This window comes from Simochromis diagramma, unplaced genomic scaffold, assembly GCF_900408965.1.
Source record: "Simochromis diagramma unplaced genomic scaffold, fSimDia1.1 OVJJ01000603.1, whole genome shotgun sequence".
NCBI lineage: Eukaryota > Metazoa > Chordata > Actinopteri > Cichliformes > Cichlidae > Simochromis > Simochromis diagramma.
This window is the reverse complement of record NW_024387414.1, coordinates 24,147,038-24,169,152: the sequence shown is the minus strand read 5'-3', so window position 1 is coordinate 24,169,152 and position 22,115 is coordinate 24,147,038. Positions and strand designations below refer to the sequence as shown.

The window sequence follows — 22,115 nt, the reverse complement described above, 5'->3', positions numbered from 1 at the left end:
TCAGGAGGTTAAGCCTGTCTAATTGTCATGTGACTCCACTTCTATGGATTTGCAAAGGATGAGCATTGTCCTAGCAGTCTGGAGGCAGGAACACAGACAGAGGGAAAGGTTAATACCACTTGTGGCTTTTTATCCTATTGCCATCATTTGGTTATGTAACACAATTGTCCTCAAGGGTATGAGTTCCACATGCATAACTACTGAATAACAACATGAGGTATACAGCAGTTTACCAGTTGGCATCCACCAGGAGCAATCTTTAATATCCTGCAGTTTACTGTCAATAGTCTGAACTATTAATGTTTTCTATAATTTATGAGTTTCACTAACAGGGGGCACAAAAAACCTTTAATGCTTCATGTTGAGGAACTCTCCCTGATACTGTATGTGTTCAGGGATCAAACTGTAGGTTTGAGGAGAGCACTTGAGAAGCGTGCAAAAGTTTCTGGTAGTTGCATCACGTTACCTGTGTTGCTGTTTGCATCATACAAGATGTTTGGGATTGAACAGTGGGTTTAGCTTGCTTTTACAGTGGAAATCAAAGAGACAAACAAGCAACAATATAAAACACCCTCATTTTACTGTGATCATCGACTTCTGACTGAACTTTATTCCATGATAGATAAACAATTTCTTGAATCCTGGACATGCTACATCATAGGATGTGGAAAAATGTGGACGATTATTACTTTTTTTTTTATTGCTAATGTTTTCCTTAGCTATGAGGGTTCGCCACAGAAACTCCATCAGCTCTGCCTGCATACTACCCTGTCTCTAACATCCTCCTCTGTCACACCAAATCTCAGCATGTTATCTTTTACTACATCCATGAATCTTCTCTTTGGTCTTTTCCTCCTGCCTCGCAGCTCCAGCTTCAGCATCATTTGTCCAGTGCATCCAGTATCCATTCTCTGCAAGTCTAAACTATCTCAGCTTTTCCTCTCTGTCTCCAAAGCACTCAACCTGAGATGTCCCTCTGATACACTAATTTCTAATCCTCTAATTAGGTCATTTAAACTAGACCATACATCACTAAAATAAAGCCTGGGTTTGGCCAACTAAATAAAAAAAAGGCGGTTGTATCCTACTAATCTGATTTAAAGACCTTTCTTTTATTGTATTTATATGTGTGCATTTATACTGAGTTATTTTACCCATTTAATTAAGAAATTATATTTAAGCAACCTGTCATTATCGCCTGTCACTTTCTGTTTAATATTTCTATAAGAGAAAAACTGTCACTTGGCAAACTGATTTAAATCTAATATATCTATCTAATACAGAGAGAAAAGCTTGGATGCAAGTAAGACCTACACACAAAAACCTATCGCACACCTACGGGAGATACTGGCTGAACAAAAAGAACAACCCTAAAACTGAAGTAGGATTGACTGACATTTCAGGCAGCCAATCAACTCCCTCTAAACTGTGACTCGAGTCACCGTTTGCGGTTCCGTGATTGCTATTGGTTGGATTAAACATGGGAAGCTGACGTAATCATTGCGCGGGTCTGTCAAAAAAAGTATCTTAATTTTACCCACCTAACGCTTCTGCTGAAACTCGTAATGACTGTATGGCTTTCAGTTAATGTTCGGGTGAATTTTGTAAGTCTTCGGGAAAATTGTTACGTTTAAGGCGCATTTTTTTAGTTAACGGAAAGTAGAGCATTACGTGACAGTCAATAAATTGGATTAGCGCTAAGTCAAGTCACCGGTGAATGATAGTATTGTAAACCTGGCTAGCTAGCTAAACGGACAGGTGAGACTGAGCACTAAACATTAAAAACGCTTGGACTTAGTGTTGTTATGTGCTAAGCATTTTCCTTTGTGTGGTCCTCTAGCTCTTCTGTCGTCTGCTAACGTTGCATGCAACAAAAGGTTTAGGTCTTTAGTAGCTGTCAGCTGGTGTAGAAGTCATTGGGTCATCATGGAGAGTTACAGTCAGCGGTTTGAATCCACCACCGGGCGGGACAGTAAATCTCAAAAGAAGAAGGGCTCCACTTCGTCATACACCGATGACGGAGACCGCAAACCAAAATTTGTAAGTATGAAAAGACTAAAACGAGCTTTGGTTTTACTCTAACGGTATGATACAGAAAGCATTTGATAAACGCTGCAAATAGATGGTCACTCAGTGTGTTATGCTTTCCCTATGATACAACCAGCCACAGAGAAGGACATTGATGTGGACAGAACAGTTGGATCAGTATTTTCTATTACTTTCAGAACGACCAGTTTGGATAGACAAACAACCACGGTTAGACCTCGTGGTGAAGATGTGTCATGCCTTCGTAATGTGCTTACATGTCTGGGGAGGCTGAGAGAAACGAACAGTTAACAAAGCACAGGAGGCTACACAAGTAATGTTTTATATGGTAGAATTTCTTCGACAGCCATAACCTTGAGTGTTTGTTGACTTTGCATGTAGGAAATCAAAAGGTTAAAATTAGCACAGGGTTTAGCTGACACTAATCCATGCATTCCCTCCTACAAACAAGACAGCATTTAGTCTCTTTGGTATTTGTCGGTTGTTGTTCTTCAGCTAGTCTAGCTGTGTAAACAAAATCATGTTATTTTTTTTGTTTGTTTACACAGCTAGACTAGCAATTAAAAAAAACAACAACAACCCCAAACCCTTCTCATTTTCTGATAGGAGACTCGCTTGTGACACAGATCTCTTTAAAGCATGCTCAACCTGTGCTTGAGAGTGTTATTCCAAGTCAAGTTCCTGTGGCCACTGTTCAGAGACTCCAGTGGAAAATGAAGCAAAATTTAGTCTTTCTCAAATGGTTTCTGTCCACTCCCACTGATGACCTGTTCGTTTAACATCTGACAATGCAATCCATAATAGGAATTCGGATTCACCTTCTTTGATTAGTGTACAGTGCTGGATGAAAGTTAAGTTTGAAGCATAAACATGTTTATCTACAGTGTATAAGAATTAAAACCTGATAAATTAACTCATTGATTTAATATTTGAGAAATATGTTGCAAACACATTACCAGAGTCTCTGGTAACTTGAGATGGTCATTGTTATCTGGTCACTTTATATAAAACTGTAGCTAATTCTGATTGGCATGCTACGGTAACATTTAATGTCTACTCATTCAGCATAAATGCAGGAAACCTATTAAAGTGAATTTTAAATGGTGTTCAAGAAATAAATCATGGAGTATCTACAATGTTTCTATCTGTCCTCCAAATCCTTTACTAGACATATTTGATGTAGTCAGGCTATGCTACTTCTTTATATTTTTATTACTAACATAATTTAATCTAGTTTTGTTATATATTATTTCTTGATATCTTTAGACAAGTGGATAGAAATTGAGTTTCAGTGGGTCGAAATATGCCATAAAAACTTGAGTCTGAGCCTGCCTGTTTAAAGGTGACTGTAGTACTTTGAATCCATCTGCAGGACCTTGCTGAATCTGTGATCTCATGGATATGTAGTTGGGAAAGCAAGAGGACAAAGCCTGTTCTTTTTCCCCAGCCAGGTTTCTTTTAGATTGCTTGATCCAAGACAAAGGTGTTGGAAGCCTAGGTCTGCATTCAGTCTAAAATGACTGCACCAGCCAGATGGGACCAAGAGCTCTCAGCAAATCTTCCTTCCATCAACCAGAGGTGTTTGGCGTAAACAAAGGTGTCCAGTCAAGTGTTGGACACCTTTCTGAGACTAATTTAGAAGGCTTTTATTTTATTGCCTAGTCTGCTAAGAAATGTTAAGACAACTTTATAATTTCTGTTTTAGCCAAACTCTTTGTTCCATAAGTAACTTTGCTCATTGACAATGTGCAGCATATAGCATAGTAAAATCTCAGTGGACTTCATCTCACATGGAATGAGGCCTTTTGATGTCTTTGCTGTGACTCGGCTCAGGTGGTAATTTTTAGAGAGTGTTTCAGTGCCTAATTTGTAAGTTAGGAGGATCTGCAACACAGGGAGGGTGCTGTTCCGGCATGAGCCGACACAAAGTAATCCCTGAGTGTTAGTGTCTGTCTGGATGAGAGACACCAAGTTGCTTTCACAGGATCTTTAAATTAGGAGTGCCTTCCTCTTCTTTTAAAGAGGAAATACCAAAGAAGCAAGGTTTTCTTCAGTTGATAGAGTTAACTACATGTTAGTGAATTTTTCGATGACATCCAGTTTCAATAGAGGCAGTATCACAAAGCCTAAGGAATGAGTTGTTGCTGTGGAAACAAAAGTCATCTTAAAGCCAACGCCTGCTTTACTAGGATCTCCAACATTTTTTTGAATGCCCCATGGTAAGGGGAGCAATGTAGACCACCCCCATCTATATATAACACCCCACACATGCTGGTTTTATTCTTGATTCACCTTCTTGTCAGAATAACATCTGGATTTCTTGAGATTTCTCCATCTCTGTGTATTTAAAAAAAAAAAAAAAAAAAAAAGAGTATTGAAAAACTGCAGCTTGCATCAGTGGGCTTTCTTTTACAGCTTCTCGTGACCTTTGCTTTGCTTGACTATCTCCTCTGCCACAGCTGTAATGCAGGATGTTAGTTTTCTTAATGAGTTAACTGAAATGTTTGTCTGCTGGTAAATGTGCTATATCCATAGTGCGTACTCTCCCAAAGATTGTTCAAAAAGCACTTTATATCTGGTGGAAACATGTCAGATCAGTGTGTTAATGTAGTTGTGAGATGCCTTTTTGCCCCCCCCCTTTTTTTTTTTTTTTTCCTCTTTCCACTTTCCAAATGGACTAACTGAAGGACTGGAATTGCTGTGGCCATAATGAATTTTACTTTATCAGTAATTACCGTGTTTGGCAAGTTCTTCTTTCATCACAAAAATGTCCTTTATATAGTTTTTAATTGGTAGTTATTTTGTTGTGTGGCTTTTTGGCCAGTTCCTATCATATTCCAGCAGAGGTAGAGCTAAAATGATAAAGTGATTACTGTTGTTATTTAATTAAATTGGAAAATAATATTTTTGAGAAAGACCTCATAGATGACTACATGTAACAGGTGTTAAGGAAATCGGTTTTGTGTGGCTGAAAGAAAAAAAACAACAGTATATTGAATTTTTAAATAGTCAAATATCTGTTTTGGAATAGGTCTTAAAATTTGTATTGGTCAGGCTCCATGTAGCAGTTAATTTGTGATAGAAATGTTGTTTTATATGGTGACCATGTAAAAACTTGACGACAACAACAAAAAAGTCCTGCCAAAATTAATAACCCACACACATGCAAATATTCTAACACTGGCAAATGGTAAACAGTTTTGCCTAGAGGCAACTTTGTCAAAAATGTCATGTTTGGTACTTGGTGATGCAGGTTTCTGGGACATGTGCTATAATAAATAAATAAATTTATTTAAATCAGCTGTATATCTGGCACCCAATGGACATTTGGGAAGGAAAAAACATAGTCAGGCCAGTTCTATTAAAGGCAGCGAGTCTTTGCTGATTTAATTGACAGAAGAAATAAGTGCATCTTCCTGATATTTTTGGATCATTCATTAAATGGTAAATGGCCTGTATTTGTATAGTGCTTTACTTAGTCCCTAAGGACCCCAAAGCGCTTTACACTACATTCATTCACCCATTCACACACTGGTGATGGCAAGCTACATTGTAGCCACAGCTGCCCACAGCTGCCACTGACATAGGCGAGGCTGCCGGACACTGGCGTCGCCAGGCCCTCTGACCACCACCAGTAGCCAACGGTTGAAGTGTCTTGCCCAAGGACACTACAGTTAAACAATATTAAACAGAAACTTCTATTATGTGCATGAGTATGCAGACCTCCCTGGCCAGTTGTTGGACTGGTGTTGATGTTTTGCAGAGTTGTACTGTCCACTCCATTTAAAGAAGCATTTTTTTTTTTTAATTGAATGTGAATGTAAAACGCCATTGTAACTCTTTGAATGTCAAAATAAGTGTAACAGAGTAGGGACAAATCAATACAGACATTTCAGTGTCTGTATTCTTTTTAGATTATGCTGTATGCTGCAAAGAATGGGGCACGAATGTTTAACTGAAATGAAGCACATTCTTGAAGCCTGAATGTAAAAATGTGCTCCAGAAGTGTTTGTTAGAATATTTGGTGCTTTTGCTTTGTGTATCCTGATTTGTTTCTTTTTGCTCCCCACTTATAGCACTTACCCTTTAGAAACATCACAGATGATGTGGTAAGCTTTGACAAACTGATATGCTTCTGTGTGTGCTTTGTGTCATCGATCTCTGCAACATCTAACGTCACCTTACTTGAGGTCACTGCTTCTGCTTATTTTGAGCATCATTAACAAAACCAAAACAGTCAGGCATTGGAGCCATTAACATCATAGGACAGACTTCTTGTTTGTAGTTTGTTTCATATTACTAGCATTGCATTCTAGTTTATTAATAACAGTTTTTTTTTTTTATTCTGCTTGACTACTAACCATTTAAATGTGCTCATAATCATCTAAACTTGACTCCAAGTCTGGAGTAATTTTTTCTATTTTTAATTGTGCTTTCTTTCTTTCTACAGCTGGACAGATTTGCCAGTATTCGGATTCCCGGTAGTAAAAAGGAGCGCCCACCCTTGACACAATCTAAGCACAATGCAAACGACTGGTCCAGTTCTTCATCCTCCACCTCACATCATTTTGAGGAACTATCGTCAAAGATAAACTCAGAAAAGGAGATCTTGGCTCTTTTTGAAAAGATGATGGTGTGTTCTTACTTTTTGTACAACATTTTCACATTTCATTTAAAAAAAAGTGCTACCAGGGACTAAGTGATAAAGATATTCAAAAAGACAAATAATCAATTTAACACAAGTGATGATATTTTTCAAACTTTCATTTTAGTTCAGTAATTTTATGATCATGGCCACAATGCAGCTGATATTTGGTTGCTGACGCTAGAAACAGTGCAGAATGCTAATGTCTTCCAGAGTCGGTTATGCATTCAAAAACAGCATCAAATTTTGGCCACGGTAATGTTGTATCTTTTTTTTCTCTTTTCTTTTTTAGGAAGACATGAACTTGAATGAGGACAAAAAGACTCCTTTGAGAGAAAAAGACCTCAACACAAAGAAAGAAATGGTCATTCAGTATATATCAACTGCCTCTAAAACTGTAAGTTTTTAAATATTTAAAATATTTCACCTATTTTGAGTTTAAATTAACTGACATTTTATATTTATGTGGTTGAATGTTTGCATTGAAACGTGTTGCTGATGCTTTTAATTAGCAGTGTCTAGCAGCCTGAAGAAGTTTGAGTTTCATACTTTCTAACTTTTTTGAGTGGAAGGTAACTGGTTGAGTTTTGGTTTGTGAGGTACCATCCACACGTGTTTTGGTAAACATCGCTTTTTCTGTGCGTTTTGGCCTTTTTGGAGTTTGAAGTCACAGAAAATGAAGCTTTTGAAACTGTTTCTGTATCAAATTTGAACTTGGAAAATGATTGTGTCACGCAACATCACATGTGCGTGCATTTATCTCCTTTTTAAACAGAAGACTATGACCCATGATATTGTTTATAGGCCTTTGATTGGCTAGCTTTTCTGCAGTTAGAGGTATATGACCAACACTTTTGACAGCATGTGACATATATTTTTTGCATTTTAATGTGGATGGAAATCTTTTAAGAACAAAAGTGGAAAATCCCGCTTTAAATGGTGCGGGTGAATGTAGCTTGAATTTTAGGGCTAAATATTAGAATACTTGTTCACTGGTTTTCAGTTTTTGGCACCTGTTTAATTGTGTTCTTTAAATGTAGAAGGATATACTTGCCTTGAGTACTCAGCATCTCTCTCACTCACAGTAGTTATCATGACAATTAAGTTAACATTGTTGTTGTGAACAAACAGCTCAGTTAATGTTAAAATAAAATGTATTTATTAATTTTTTTTTATACCACTTAAGACCAAAAATACATTGTCAAAAATCTTTGAAGAGGAGTGCAACGTCTCGCTTTCCACATAGGCACGCACTCTGTTGAGTGAGCAGCAGAGGTGAATTAGCTCTTTGCATATCTGCATTATTCTTGTTGTGTTTTTGTTTTTTGGCCCAGACATGGAGGTGGATTCATTTTATTTTATGATTATAGCAAACATTTACTGCAGGTAATAAAGAGTGACTGGGAAATAGGAAAACAAGTTATTTCTGTGACAGTCATATTATTGTTGATGGATCACAGTATGTAGCATACAGTATGAGGTACAGGATATTAAAGAATATAAATATTTTAAGCTTCCACAAGTCATTGTAAAGCATCGATATATCATTTTTCTTACATGAAAAGGCTAAAAAAAGAACTTCCTGGTATCCAGACATTGTACTTGTCTTTTGCACTTCTTAAAAGTTAATGTATTAGCTGAAGAAATGGGTAGGGGGGAAAAAACAAAACAAATAATTGACATTGTGAACAGTAAGGCCTATTCGTATTTGATAGCTACAGGTTTCTGGATAAGTTGCCATCATGTGTTGCAAAGAAGTATGAATTAAGTCCAAGTCCAAATTTCTTACATCCAAGTAAGAAATTTATTATATTTGTTATAACCAGACAACCCTTCAAGTTTGCCTTAGGCTGTCTATCCTTGTCTCTAGTTACCATGGTGACTGGCCTGCATTTGTTACCTTTCATACCTGCATGGTAAAAAAAAATGTGGGCACCAACCAAAAAAGAGTGAAATTAATTTCTTTAAGAGAGCAGATTTATAATACTCTGCATTTACTTAAGAAGTGGTTCATTATGTGTTTTTGGAGAGAAGTTCTGAGAAAAAGGTCAACATTTCTGAGGAAATGTGGTGTCACTGAGTTTAAAACACTAAGCAAGGTGTAGTATATATCAACAAAAATGTTTTTACTTTTTACACAAAGGAACTTGATGTTTTCTTGTTTTGCTTTTGCTTGTTTAACGTGCCATCAAAATAACAACAACAACAACAACGCAACCTTCTCAGTCACGTTGCTGTTTTGCCAATTGACCTTTAATTTTTAAACCGATGTATGCCACTTGCTTTTCTAGTCTGTGAATTTGGAGATAGCCTTGGAGAGAAACAATTTCCTTGTATGTTGTCACAAAAAATAATTGCTGACCTTTGACATTGTGTTTTGATTTATGTGCAATGCCCCTGCTGTGCAGGAAATTGAGTTTTGCCTTGCCTTAAATTGCTTTCAAAGAATCTTCAAAAATATGACTCCTCGATCAACTGAAGCTGAGCATGGGGAAAATTTATGTTAAGACCTGTCAAATGGTCAGAATCTGTGTAAAAGGGTTTATCCAAAATCCATGTGTATTGTTTCTAATTTGAAAATATAGCACATGGTTTAGCACAGCGGTCCCCAACCCCCGGGCCTCGGACCAGTACCGGTCCGTGAGTCGTTTGGTACCGTGCCGCGAGAGTTGAGGCTCAGGTGTGAAATGTATGGTTTTCAGGGTTTTTATCGGTTTTCAGCGTTATTTTGTTATCATTTTTATCGTTAACTCGGTTTTCCTGGGTCTTTTCACGTGTGTTATGAAAAAATCTTTTTTTCGGTACCGGTACTAGTTTTATTTTGTTGTATTTATCCGCGTCACCTTAATGGCCGGTCCGTGAAAATATTGTCGGGCATAAACCGGTCCGTGGTGCAAAAAAGGTTGGGGACCGCTGGTTTAGCACACAAAAGTCTACTGCATGGGCCTCAAACATGCAGGCGGGGGCTAGAATTGACCTACTAATGGGTCCATGTGCAGTAGGACTTTTGCCATATCGTATACCTAGAAGTTGTGAGTCATGGTTTGTCTGAGAGCATGTTAGCATGTCTGTCTCTGCTAACAACTTGATACCGTTAACAAAAATAAGCAGCTAGTTCAACAACCTTCAGTAAAGAGCAATGCAAACACTTTGCAAATTTTAAAACAATTGTGCTAAAGGTAGAAACAACACAAATTTGTTTCACCATTTTATATTGGCAACTGGTGCAACCCTAAAGTAAACAAATTACTCAACCAAGAACTGATACTTCCGCTCGCTAGTTGCACTCCTTAATGACAGGAAGTGCCAAGCTTGGGTGGAAATTATTGTTGTTGTTGCACAGTGGTAAAGCAAGATATTAAGCAGCTGGTTAGAAAACTTGACCCAAAATAACACAAACATCCAAGGTCGAAACTCTTTTTCAGTTTTCTTATCTGACAGTATTGTGAAGTTCCTGCAGAGTTACATGAATAATTTGCTTTAGTTACTGTAGTGTTAAATTAAAGTTTTAAGCAGTCATGCTATACGTGTACGCTACTTGGGCTGCACTATGTTAGTGCTTACATTTGCTTTTTTACTATGTCATTTGATATAATGCTGTGTGCCACTAATATTGCACTACGATGCTTCTGCTGCTGGAAAGTTGTTTCAGTAGATTAACACTTTGATTTAGATTGTGTCTCATCAGTGACAGTAGCTCATTGGCAAAGGTGGATAGAAAATGCTGTTCATTTACTTGAATTAATAAATGTTGCTACCCGCTATCTTTTTTTCCTTTCGTCTGAAATATGATTATTGCAAATTTTCTTGAAATATTGTGATATAATTTTGAAGCTATACCACCCACCCATGCAAAGTGTGAAAATTCCAGGGAATTTGTTATATCTTAAATAGTTTAATAAATCGCACTGCTGTTCAAGGTGAAGTGGTCAGAGTATTACTACCATGGAGTGAATTTGTACAGAAAGTATATGCAGATCTTATCAGGCTGTTTTAATAATGACGTGTAAAGATAAATGAGTTTAGCTCTAAAATTTTGTGCATAGTCTCACTCCAATCTGTAGTGCATATTTAATATGACATCTTAGGCTTTTTTTGTAAAAGTTTTGTAAATGAATGGTTCATTAACATTTTCAGACCTTACCTGTGCTTCTACATTAAAGGAAGGGTATGTTATTATGCTTTTTCATTTTTTTTAAATAAACTGGTCTGTCTCACTTCAAGATCAAATTGAAGTATGTGGCCTTTTAACTAAAATGTCTTTGACACCCGTGGTCTATTGTATGTTAATACAATGCTCACATAAATGGTACATTATGAGTGCACATCATCCTTCTCCTGTACACACTAGCTTTGGGTCAAGTCTCTTTGAAATTCAGGTGGGTGTCTTCCAAAATGTATTTTCTGTGAAGGTTTCAAGAGTGGAGTACATCCCTGACCAACCTTAGAACTCTAATCAGGCAGTATTAAAAAACAAAACAAAAAAAAAAACTAAACAGTGACTCACTGGTCCATTTTGGCTATAACCTCAGCTGAAATGATTATTAAAAGAAAATCATGTGTTATGCTCAAAGTGCACATTTTAACATATGAAGCTTTTAATGCATCTGGAGTCTATCCATGTTATGTGGATGGACTTGCTGTCACTGGGCAAACAGGGTGCCACGAATGTTCCTTTTGATAAGAAACACCAGAAGGACCCGGGCCTGTTTCTACCAAGAGCAGCAATCATACTTTCCTTTTGCTGCTGAAAGCCCAAGAGATCCTGAAAAACAAACCGCCTAGTCATCATCATTTCTCACCAGGATGGGAGAGGCAGTTGATCATTGGGCTTGAAGAGGAAAAGAGAGGGAGGCAGACACTTTCTGTATCCTTGATGGTCTGTTGTGCAGCCAGGCAGTGGTTTGTTTTTGTGAAATTGCCACCACCATTCGACTTAACTCGGCACCGAGCAAGAGACATACAAAGTGGGAGTCGGACTAAGCTGATGATGCTTGCAATCAAGAACCAATTTGTAAGCGGAGCAGAAATGACATGTTTTAGCCGTGGTAACAACACTGGAGGGTTCTGATGTTGTGCGAGTGATAGTTTCATAGGACTGCTATCTGAAATGAGTGGAGTGCTTTGATGTGTTTTGTGGTGATGAGCATGAGCCATGTTGTGAAGTCCAATTGAACGTGGAACACATGACAAATAAAATGTTTTCCCGGAGTTCAATCAGGACAACAAGCTACTCAACAATCAGTATCACATGAGCTAAAGCTATACTTTTCTGGCTGCCATTTCAAAAGCTTGTATACCTTTGACTTTTCTATATATGTAACAAGCTTCTATTTATTGGGCTATAAGACTGTTTGCTGCTATACGATACATTCTTTGAATAAAAATGACAGGTTTTATCACTGAAGTTTTGAAAAGTAAATATATTTGTGTTGTTTTTCAGATTAAAGAGGCCTTTCTGTATATATTTCTATAGAGTAGGGCTTTATAGAAGAGGTGTGAGGTGAGAAACGGACTGGATATATTTCTTTTTTTTTTCTTTTTTTTGCCAGCCTGTTGGCATTAGGGATTACATATTCCTTCAGATAGTGATAGATGGTGACATCTGAGGTCTTTGATCAATCAAGAACGTTACTAAAGTAAGTTTAGCTTTAAGTCTTTACCACCCACCCACACAAAAGCAGTAAGTCTCACTTAGTAGTAACCCTAGTGTCTTGTCAGGGAATGAAAAGGAAATTCTTGGTATAGCTTACCCCCCCCCCCCGGTGCATGCATTCTAAATATATAAAGTTAATAATTAAGGTCTTTTTCAGTAATTTTGGTTGTTGTGTTGTTGATAGTTTTGAAATTTTATACATTTTAAAACATTTCCGTGTGTGTGTGTATAAAGTGGGAACTTTTTAGAGGTACATTAAAATGAGCAAGCATGGGAATAAAGCTAAATGCTTTAGGATTGGTCAAAAGTCAGGAAAAACTGGGCAATTTAAACAAAACAAACAAACTTTTTATTTTTACTTGGCTGAATTTGCAAGGCTGTATTTGAGAGATTTCTTCTTCCTTTCTTTTCATTTTACAGGGCAGCTTGAGAAGCAGCCATCAGATTTCTCCCCAGGAATTCCTTAGTGAGCTGAAGTCAGGGGTCATGGATGAACGTCTGTTTTCCTGTCTAGACTCACTGCGAGTGTCCCTTACCAGCAACCCCGTCAGGTATGGTACAAGATTCTGACACTAAAAGTGGACTTGCCCTCTTTAGGTTTAATTCCCCTCTCTTGTCGCTGGTAGTTTATTATTTGACAGTACACTGTACGGGGACACCAGACTATATACCTTTCTTTATGTAGTATTTCTCTCTTATTTTCTCCTCTGTAAGTTCTATTACTTCAAATTTAGTTCATATTAATCTAACCATCCTTTAATCATGTTTTTGTGTTTTGTTTTGTTTTTTTGTTGTTGTTTTTTTGGCGTGCAAGTTTAAGTGTTTTGCTGTCATAATGGCAGGTGTCAGTTATAAAATGTCCAGTCAGTATTGTTGCTAACACACTGACATGTTGTGATGGTTGATGCTTTATTGCATCTTTGAAGCGCTAAAAGCAAACAAACAACTAAGACCAGCTCAATACTGACCTGTCATGTGTCACTCCTGTCTGGTTGCACGCCAGCATCTTGTAGAAAGTTGCCTGCTTGCATTATAAGTATTACTGCCCTCAGCTACCTAAACTGTTTGTGGAAAAAGTAAACAAAAAAAAACAAGATTTCTTGAAGGTTTAGGTGCCACACATTAGGTTTGATCAGGTTATTTAACCAGTGTCTGTCTTCCCATATTTTTGAGTATTCTCATTCCATATTTATAGTATCAGATAAATACTAAGATGAACTCTATTTATATATTTTTTTTTGGGAAAATAAATGTGTATTAAATGCAAAAAAATTTGTTGGAAGGTCGCTGCCAGAAGGTGCTTAATTACTTCAGTTATTTAGTTATTGTTGCAATGAGAGGGCTCTTTCACTCTCCTTTCTCTTTCACAGGCATTTTCTGTGACAATGACATTTTTAGCAGTCTTTCTTAATCTTGTCCTCTAGACCATGCACCATATTTTGAACTGAAGCAGTAGCATCAGCATCAACAGTGCTCAGTTTGTGTTCATATTTACATCTTATATTGGTAATAATATTTTTTTTTACTTTCATGTTTTGAGCATAGTTTTCTCTATTTGTAAGGTTAATCTGATGGCAGAAATGAGTCTTACAGCCTAGCAATCAATACTGCCTTTTAGCAGTTTTTGTTTTGTTAAAGAAGAGTGATTAAACTGTAAATCTTGTATCAATATTGATCTAGGTGACTATAATAAATGTGGGTATGTCTGTGAAGGTTCTCAGTCATCCAGGTCATCGTAGTCTAAGGAGCTTGGAAAGAAAAGCGTGTGGGTAATGTAGCTATGGTGTAACTTATTTGCCAGTCACAATGCTAATGTGGCTCTATGACTAAACCTCACTTCAAAACTGTGTTAGACTGCACTGATAGGTACTTTATGTACTCTGTAATGATGTTAAAACTTTGATTCCAACGATCGGACACTGCTTTGTGGTTTGATGGTTTGAATGGTCAGCACAGACACTGAATTAAGTCACCACTCATGATGACAGACTGTCAGTCTTTTGTAAAATAACACCGTCTGGTTTCATCAGAACTCTACCTAAGCTGAAAACATTGGTTTGGATGGTGATCAGTGGGTTTTTTTTTCCTTCCCCCTCTCCACTGAAGCAAACAGCTTACACATTTTCATAATATAAGGGTTATCTTACTAGTATAGGTTATAAGACTTTTACGCTTCCTGATCATTCTCTCTGTGCTAGAGCATGCAAGCTGAGTTAATTTGGTACTAATTTGGCACTTTTACAGTCTCACAGTGTGATTCTCGACTCCTTTACTGTATCCACCGCAGCCCCCCCCCCCCCCCCCCCCCCTTTTTTTTTTTTTTTTTTTTTTTTTTAAAGGAAGGCCACAGTGCTAGACCACAGGACCAGCAAAGCTACAAAATGCAATTGTATTAAATGGATTTGATAAATGGATCTGACAAACAAGTGGAAATTGGTTTTTCATTTTTTATTAAAACTGACCTTCAGGTTTAAGTGCTCAGTTTTTTTTTCTTTTTTCAGTTTAGCTATATAGTAAAGTTTAGTAACAATGTGAAAAGAAACCTTGAATGCTCTTCCTGTCATATACAACTACCCATGAACAACATGTCAAAATATGCAAACTGATTATACACATAAAAATAGTTATGCAAAGTAAGAAAAGCAAGGATGAGATGGTTTGCACACATACAGAGAAACAATCGTGGATATATTGGATAAAGGATGTTGAAGATGGAGCTGCCAGGGCCACAGAGAGTGTTGGATGTAATGAAGGAGGACATGCAGATGGTTGATATGACAGAGGAGGATACTAGGGATAGAATGAGATGCGGGCAGATGGTTTGCAGTGGAGACACCTAAAGGTAAGAATGCCTTACCTGTGTCATTAATTAATTGTACTTCCATATGCAGCTTAATGGTTTTTATTGAGGTTGTAGTTTGCAGTGGTTTTAAAACAGACTGTATTTTAGGGACTGGTAATTCAATGTTTAGCTCATCCTCATTTATAATCTATGTTAAATTTATTTATGATCTATGTTTTAGGAGTACTGTATTCTTAGTAGTCAGTGAGAACAATGTCATTCATTGCCCACTCTGTGAAATGACCCCTTTTTGTATTGCAGATGTTCCACATTGCTGCAATTTTAGCCTCCTCCTTCTGTCCCTAGAGAGCCCTCCTGTAGTCAGTTAACGTGCTATGAACAGGACAACATTTTAAAGTTAATTTTTTATATCTGGTTCATAACCGCCTAAGCAGAGTGCAACACTGTGCTGCACTGCCTGGGAACCTTGGAGCCATTCTCCTGAGACTGCGTTAGAAGTCAAGCTACCTTAGCTGTGAAGTTAGCCAGATAAGGTGCCTCATTTTTCTCTTTGATTTATGACTGTTTTTGTTTCCCATGGAGAGGGATGATTAATTTGTTTTCTTTTTTCAATGCTTTTTCCCTTATTCCCTTTTTCGTGTCTTTCTGGAAATGATACCCCTCAGTTAAATATTGCTGTGCTTCTTTTGCATCTGATGATGGTGTGCGGTGATTACAGTAAGGCTGTAATCAGTGAGCGTTAATAAATCCTCAGTGCTACGTGTAAATATCAAATAGAAAATGGAAAAATCACACTTGGAGAGCTGCTACTCAAGAAAAAATAGAGTGAACTGATCAGTAGGTCCCAGCTTTTTCAGAGGTTTTAGAGTTCACCTCTGCAACTAAATCTTCCATAAAATTCAAAATTATAATTTTGTAATAATATAATTATCATTATTATTCAGATAAACATGTGGAGCTCATTTTTTATTGCTCGTGTTTGTATATTTAAAAAAAAAAAAAAAATCAAAGCAAATGATGTAGCTCTTTTTTTTAAAGTCAGAAACATAGCTGTATTTTGGCACCAATGTATGAAAACCTACATACACTACATGGACAAAAGTACTGGACCCTATGCCTTTTAAATTCGGGTGTTTTCAGTCCTGTTGCCACAGGTGATAAAATCAAGCAACTAGCCGTGCAGTCTGCCTTTACAAACATTTGTGAAAGAATGGTTCATTCTAAAGAGCTGACTGAATTAGTGTGAGACTGTAATAAGATGCTATTATTGCAGTGGAAGTATTTGAGAACAACAGAAGCTCCATCACGAAATGGCAGACCACATAAAGGTACATAGTGGGTCGCTAAGTGCCGAGGGGTATAAAAAGTCACCATCACTCGGTGATTGCAGAGATCCGGACCTTTTCTGACATTAACATCAGCACAAACACTGCAGCGAGAGCTTCATGGTGTGGGTTTCCATGGCTGGACAGCTCCTGTAGGTGAAATATGTAGGGAGCCGTCTTCCGGTTGTTATATGGCATGTGTTACATTTAGCACAATACATACCGGCTGAATTGGATTTGGCACATTGGAGTGCAGGTATCTGTTGACAAGGGAGATGCAAACCAGAGCTTTGGAAATCCACCAAAAATGTTTGAAACACTTGGGCTCTACATGCCTTGTACTTTGGGAAAACGTATTCTTCCCATCCCCACAATACATATTTGTGTATTTGTAACACAAATGAGTATTTTCACAGTATCGAAATATTGTGGCGTTATATCTTAGATGTAGATAACTATGCCCCATGTGTGTCATTATGAATTACTAATAACATAAAATGTTACCAGGTATGTGTCTTCACTAAGAAAGAAAAAGTTTCTCCTTTCTTTTTTTTAGATAATTTTTGCACAGCACTTCTCCAAACACATTCAGGCAGAGAGTGTGATTGAAGTTTTCTCATTTGGGATGTGGGAGGGTGCCAGATGTTAGGAACCAATGAAACCCAAGTGCTGCCAGAGAATGCTAGATGAGCAGACAGAACAGAATATAAAATACTTTAATCATTTTAGAGTCTAGGCAGACAGCATGTGGAGTACAAAACAAGAATCTGTCTGTGACATAACATGCGCGCACACATATACATATAAATATATGAGATATATATATAGATATAGATTTATTTATTTTTTTTTTATCTATCATTGGACTGAATTTCTGGCAAAGTGATTGTGGTGTTGGAAAAGAGGTCATGGGAGCCAGTGTATTCACAAAATGATGTAAGATTTGGCTTTCAGTTGACTGAATCAATATGTGGCCCTTCAGAATTTTTTTGGTATGCTGTGTCTTACAGTTTATGCACTTCCACAGCCTGATTTCCCTCAAAGCTATTGTCAGAAGATTTGGTATAAATTAGTTATTCTGTTGAATTCAATTTTATTTATATAGTGCCAAATCACAATAACAATTAAGACACTTAAAATCGTATGGAAATGATCCATACAACAATACAGAGAAACCCCAACATGCAGACCGCCCCATATGAGCAAGCACTTTGGTGATAGTGGAGAGGAAAAACTCCCCTTTAACAGGAAGAATCCTTCAGCAGAACCAGACTCAGGGAGCCATCTGCCCCCACCAGATGGGGATGAGGGAGGGAGGCCAGACAAAAGACATGCTGTGGAAGACAGACAGACATTAATAATAACTTTAATTAAAATTATTATTATAAAAATTTAATTAAATGCAAAGTTGTACATAAAGAGTGAGTGAAAAGGGGTGAGAGAAGGAGAAATGCTCTTTTTTTTTTTTTTTTTTTTTTTTTTTTTTTTTGAGTGGTCCTGTAGCTCGTAGCTGATCTCCAGAACAGAAAAGAAACACTTTTGCCAGTTAAAGTCAGAGATGGTTGAGTAACCACGAGAGCTACCTGCTGAATAATAGTGAGGATGGCAACAATGGTAACTGAACCAGCAAGAGGAAATCCAGACCTTGTTAGCAAAGTCTGAACTTGTCCATGAGTAAACTGACAACAGATTGGGTCAGTCTCTGAAAAATAAAACAACAAAACCCAAAACACTGAGCGCCTGTTAACATGCCTTTAATGTGACTTTAAAGACTACGAGTTTTGATCTGTGAATGCATGATTTAACAGACATGTTTAATAAAAAATGCAGTCTGTCCAGCTTTATTTGCTGTATCCAAACTTTCCCTGACCTTCAGTTAGGACACACAGTCATGCTCATACATAAACTTTTGCATCGGCCCGGTTGTTCTTGCTCTTAATAAGACTTCTTCAGGCGTTCTGGAAAGCTATTCCATTTTCTTTTTCAGGCCTCTGAGATCTTCAGAATGTCTAAAAGCTAAAAACATCAAACGGCCTTTGAAAGCTGACTTACCACCAGTATCCATTTTTCACTTATGTCTCCACAAGTGTCTTTCATATTTGTTTCAGGAAAGCCTCACAGTGCAGGTATCCTGGTTTCCTCTGTAATTCCTGCTTGAGATCATCTGATTGTTCTTCTTTGCTCTCTGCCTGAACTGTTGATGATGAAAAACTTGCATACAGTTGCCACTGGGCTATGAATTTCAATAAAGCTCTTATCGAGACCTCTATAACCAAAATCCTACAGTACTGACTGGGTAGGGACCAATGTAGAATATAAGTCTTTTTTTCCTCTCTGAAACTTGAGAGCATTTTTTCTGATCTACCTTGGCAGCAGTCTTTTTTTAATCTACATCTGTAAAGCCATCACTGTTTTTGTCAGCCTCTTTCCATCTAACCCTGACACGCTCTCATAGTAGTAAATGATGGTACAAGGCTATGTTTTAGTGGACTCACTCGATATATAATATATACAAGTGGAGATGTATGCAGAAAATGTTTGTATATGGCATGAAGTTGGGAATTAAAAGCCCCTATTATTTTGTTTTTGTTTACCTTTTTTTAAAACACTGCAGAAGTCATGCTGGGAATCAGACAGCTGGTCTCTCCCCCCCCCCCCCCCCCCCCCCCCTTTTCTTTCTCCTGTCAGGCTATTCTTTGTGATGTAGCCATAGTATTGTGCAAACAATTAGAAGAGGATTCTGCTTCTTTTGATGCATTTGTGCCTCCATATTTTGAGAAATTGTAAAAAACAAAACAAAACAAAACAAAAAACAACACCCCAAAACCGCCCAAACAGATGGGCTTCCTGTTAATAGATTTAGCTAAGGTGTTTGTTATAATCTCAGCTATATTAATGTAGAAACTGGAATGGGGTTTACCTGTCATATTTTTGTGACAGGTGTAGATTACATTGAATAAATCAAAACAAACAAATGAAAAACAATAACTAATCTCCCATCTGTTTGGATTAACATTAAAATTGGTTCTTTATTACAAAATGCCATTTATCAGTGTTCTTCAGAGACACAACAGTAGATTTGGGGGGGGGGGTGTAATCATACACACAACCTGCTTCTTTTCAAGATAAAGCATTTAGATAACAGCTTCCCGTTTTATCCTGCCACCTTGAGAATTTATGTACATATGATGCTGGAAGGCACAGAGTGTGGTGATTAGAGCAACAACTGTGAATGCTAATGTTCAGAGATGGAATTCAGGTTCAGACAAGAGGGAGGGGCAGTCTACAATTTAGCTCATGCCTCTGGTTCAATGGTATTCATTCTTAAAGCTGGAGTACCTTGGTTTGCAAGTACTGGTAACCTGAGTGTGGAGAAGGAGACTACAGAAAATGTTTGGATCTGGGGATACCAAAAGCCTGGGCCAGTATTCAGCCTCTTTACAATTCTTCATCTTCTTTCAGCCGCACCCTTTAGGGGACTCAACAGTGGATTATCTGCCTTAATCTCACCCTCTCCTTAGCATCCTCCTCTGTCACACCAGTCCTCTGCATGTCCTCCTTAACTACGTGCATGAAGCTTTTCTGTGGTCTTCATCTTTCATCCTGCCTGGCAGCTCCTCATTTAGCATCCTTTGTACAATCTATCCACTATCCCTACTTTGCACATGCCCAAACCAGCTCAGCCTTGCCTCTCTCATGTACTCATTTCTAATCATATCAATCCTGGTCACTGGTCAGCTCTGTCACCTCCACTTTGGCCTCCTCCCTTTTTGTTATGGCCACCGTCTCCAAGCCATACGTCATAGCAGGCCACTACCATCTTGTAAACCTTCCCTTTTACTCTTGCTGCCTTCCTTCTGTCACAAAGACAGCCCTGACTCTTCACTTCTCCTTTATCTCTTTGCTTTGGATGGTTGACCTCAGGTATTTAAACTCATCTACCTTCACTTCCTCACCTCCTGGTACCCCCAGTGTTGCATCCGCCTCTCTCTCATGCTGTTTTCAGCCTGCCTCAAGTTCTCAGAATTATGATGCAGAGAGGGGCAGCAAAATATGAATCAAACTTAAATTGGTAGTTTTACTGGAAGAGTTTCAATTTTCTGGAACCTCAATATTATATTAAAACTGTTAACCAGGTAAACACCACATTAAACAACATAATACTTCTTAATAACACTGTTCTGTCTTATTTATATGAAACAAAACTATTACTGATATCTGATTCCAAACAGCTCTGTTGTAGAATAAAGGTAGAATATGTTCATTCATGTGAATCTCTTTGTAGAGTCACTCTTCATCACACTTTTTTTAAAGAATAGCTCCTTGAGTTCAGTGGTTGGAAAGAATTTGCCCTTTAGAAGGAAAATAAATCTATATTATACGTTGGTCCTAAGCTTTCAATATTACTCTGTAATCACAGGCAGCATTCTATTGGATCAAAGGTACGTTCTCCATAAGATGTCTAAAATCAGCTTTCACATAAAGAGCAGCAAGAAAATGTTTTTTATTCCGTGAAGTTTTCTTTGCATTAATTTGATAGTCGGCTAAATTGGAGGATATAAATCCAATACGGGTGTGAAAGGAAGAAAGCGCTTAGACGGCAATCAATATAGAACCTAAAATAATGAACAGTTTCTTCATTGTCTTTGCTGGTTTTACAGTCACGTTCTTGTGTCATGTGCATTTGTGTTAGCAGTGTTACCATCCACATTATTGTTCCAGTAGAGTTATGTTATACTCTTCTGCCACAGTCTACATAAGACCAAGGCATTTGGGTATTGCGCATTAATGAAATTGAATGAATTTAATGATTAACTGATTAGTATTTCCGGTGCAGACCAGATTTATTTAATTGCTAATCATATACAGTGGGGCAAAAAAGTATTTAGTCAGCCACCGATTGTGCAAGTTCCCCCACTTAAAATGATGACAGAGGTCAGTAATTTGCACCAGAGGTACACTTCAACTGTGAGAGACAGAATGTGGGAAAAAAAAATCCATGAATTCACATGGTAGGATTTGTAAAGAATTTATTCGTAAATTAGGGTGGAAAATAAGTATTTGGTCACCTCAAACAAGGAAAATCTCTGGCTCTCACAGACCTGTAACGTCTTCTGTAAGACGCTTTTCTGTCCCCCACTCATTACCTGTATGAATGGCACCTGTTTGAACTCATCTGTATAAAAGACACCTGTCCACAGCCTCAAACAGTCAGACTCCAAACTCCGCCATGGCCAAGACCAAAGAGCTTTCGAAGGACACCAGGAAAAGTATTGTAGACCTGCACCAGACTGGGAAGAGTGAATCTACAATAGGCAAGCAGCTTGGTGTGAAAAAATCAACTGTGGGAGCAATCATCAGAAAATGGAAGACATACAAGACCACTGATAATCTCCCACGATCTGGGGCTCCACGCAAGATCTCATCCCGTGGGGTCAAAATGATCATGAGAACGGTGAGCAAAGATCCCAGAACCACACGGGGGGACCTGGTGAATGACCTGCAGAGAGCTGGGACCAAAGTAACAAAGGTCACCATCAGTAACACACTACAACGGCAGGGAATCAAATCCCGCAGTGCCAGACGTGTTCCGCTGCTGAAGCCAGTGCATGTCCAGGCCCGTCTGAAGTTTGCCAGAGA

General features: G+C 37.9%; 1 protein-coding gene across 7 annotated transcripts in view; it reads left to right on the top strand.

Moving 5' to 3' along the window:
* Positions 1–22,115, top strand: part of LOC120720942 (protein diaphanous homolog 3-like) — a 183,743-nt gene that overhangs the window by 9,384 nt on the left and 152,244 nt on the right. For 3 of the 7 annotated variants that reach the window (XM_040010836.1, XM_040010839.1, XM_040010833.1), the window contains exons 1-6: positions 1,485–1,758; positions 1,841–2,040; positions 6,123–6,155; positions 6,497–6,679; positions 6,984–7,088; positions 12,768–12,898. In XM_040010836.1, coding sequence (XP_039866770.1) covers positions 1,927–2,040; positions 6,123–6,155; positions 6,497–6,679; positions 6,984–7,088; positions 12,768–12,898 — 566 coding nt within the window. In that variant the 5' untranslated portion in view covers positions 1,485–1,758; positions 1,841–1,926. Of the gene's footprint in view, positions 1–1,483; positions 1,759–1,840; positions 2,041–6,122; positions 6,156–6,496; positions 6,680–6,983; positions 7,089–12,767; positions 12,899–22,115 lie in introns of those variants that run through there. The other 4 variants (XM_040010838.1, XM_040010837.1, XM_040010834.1 and 1 more) reach the window with 3 other exon arrangements.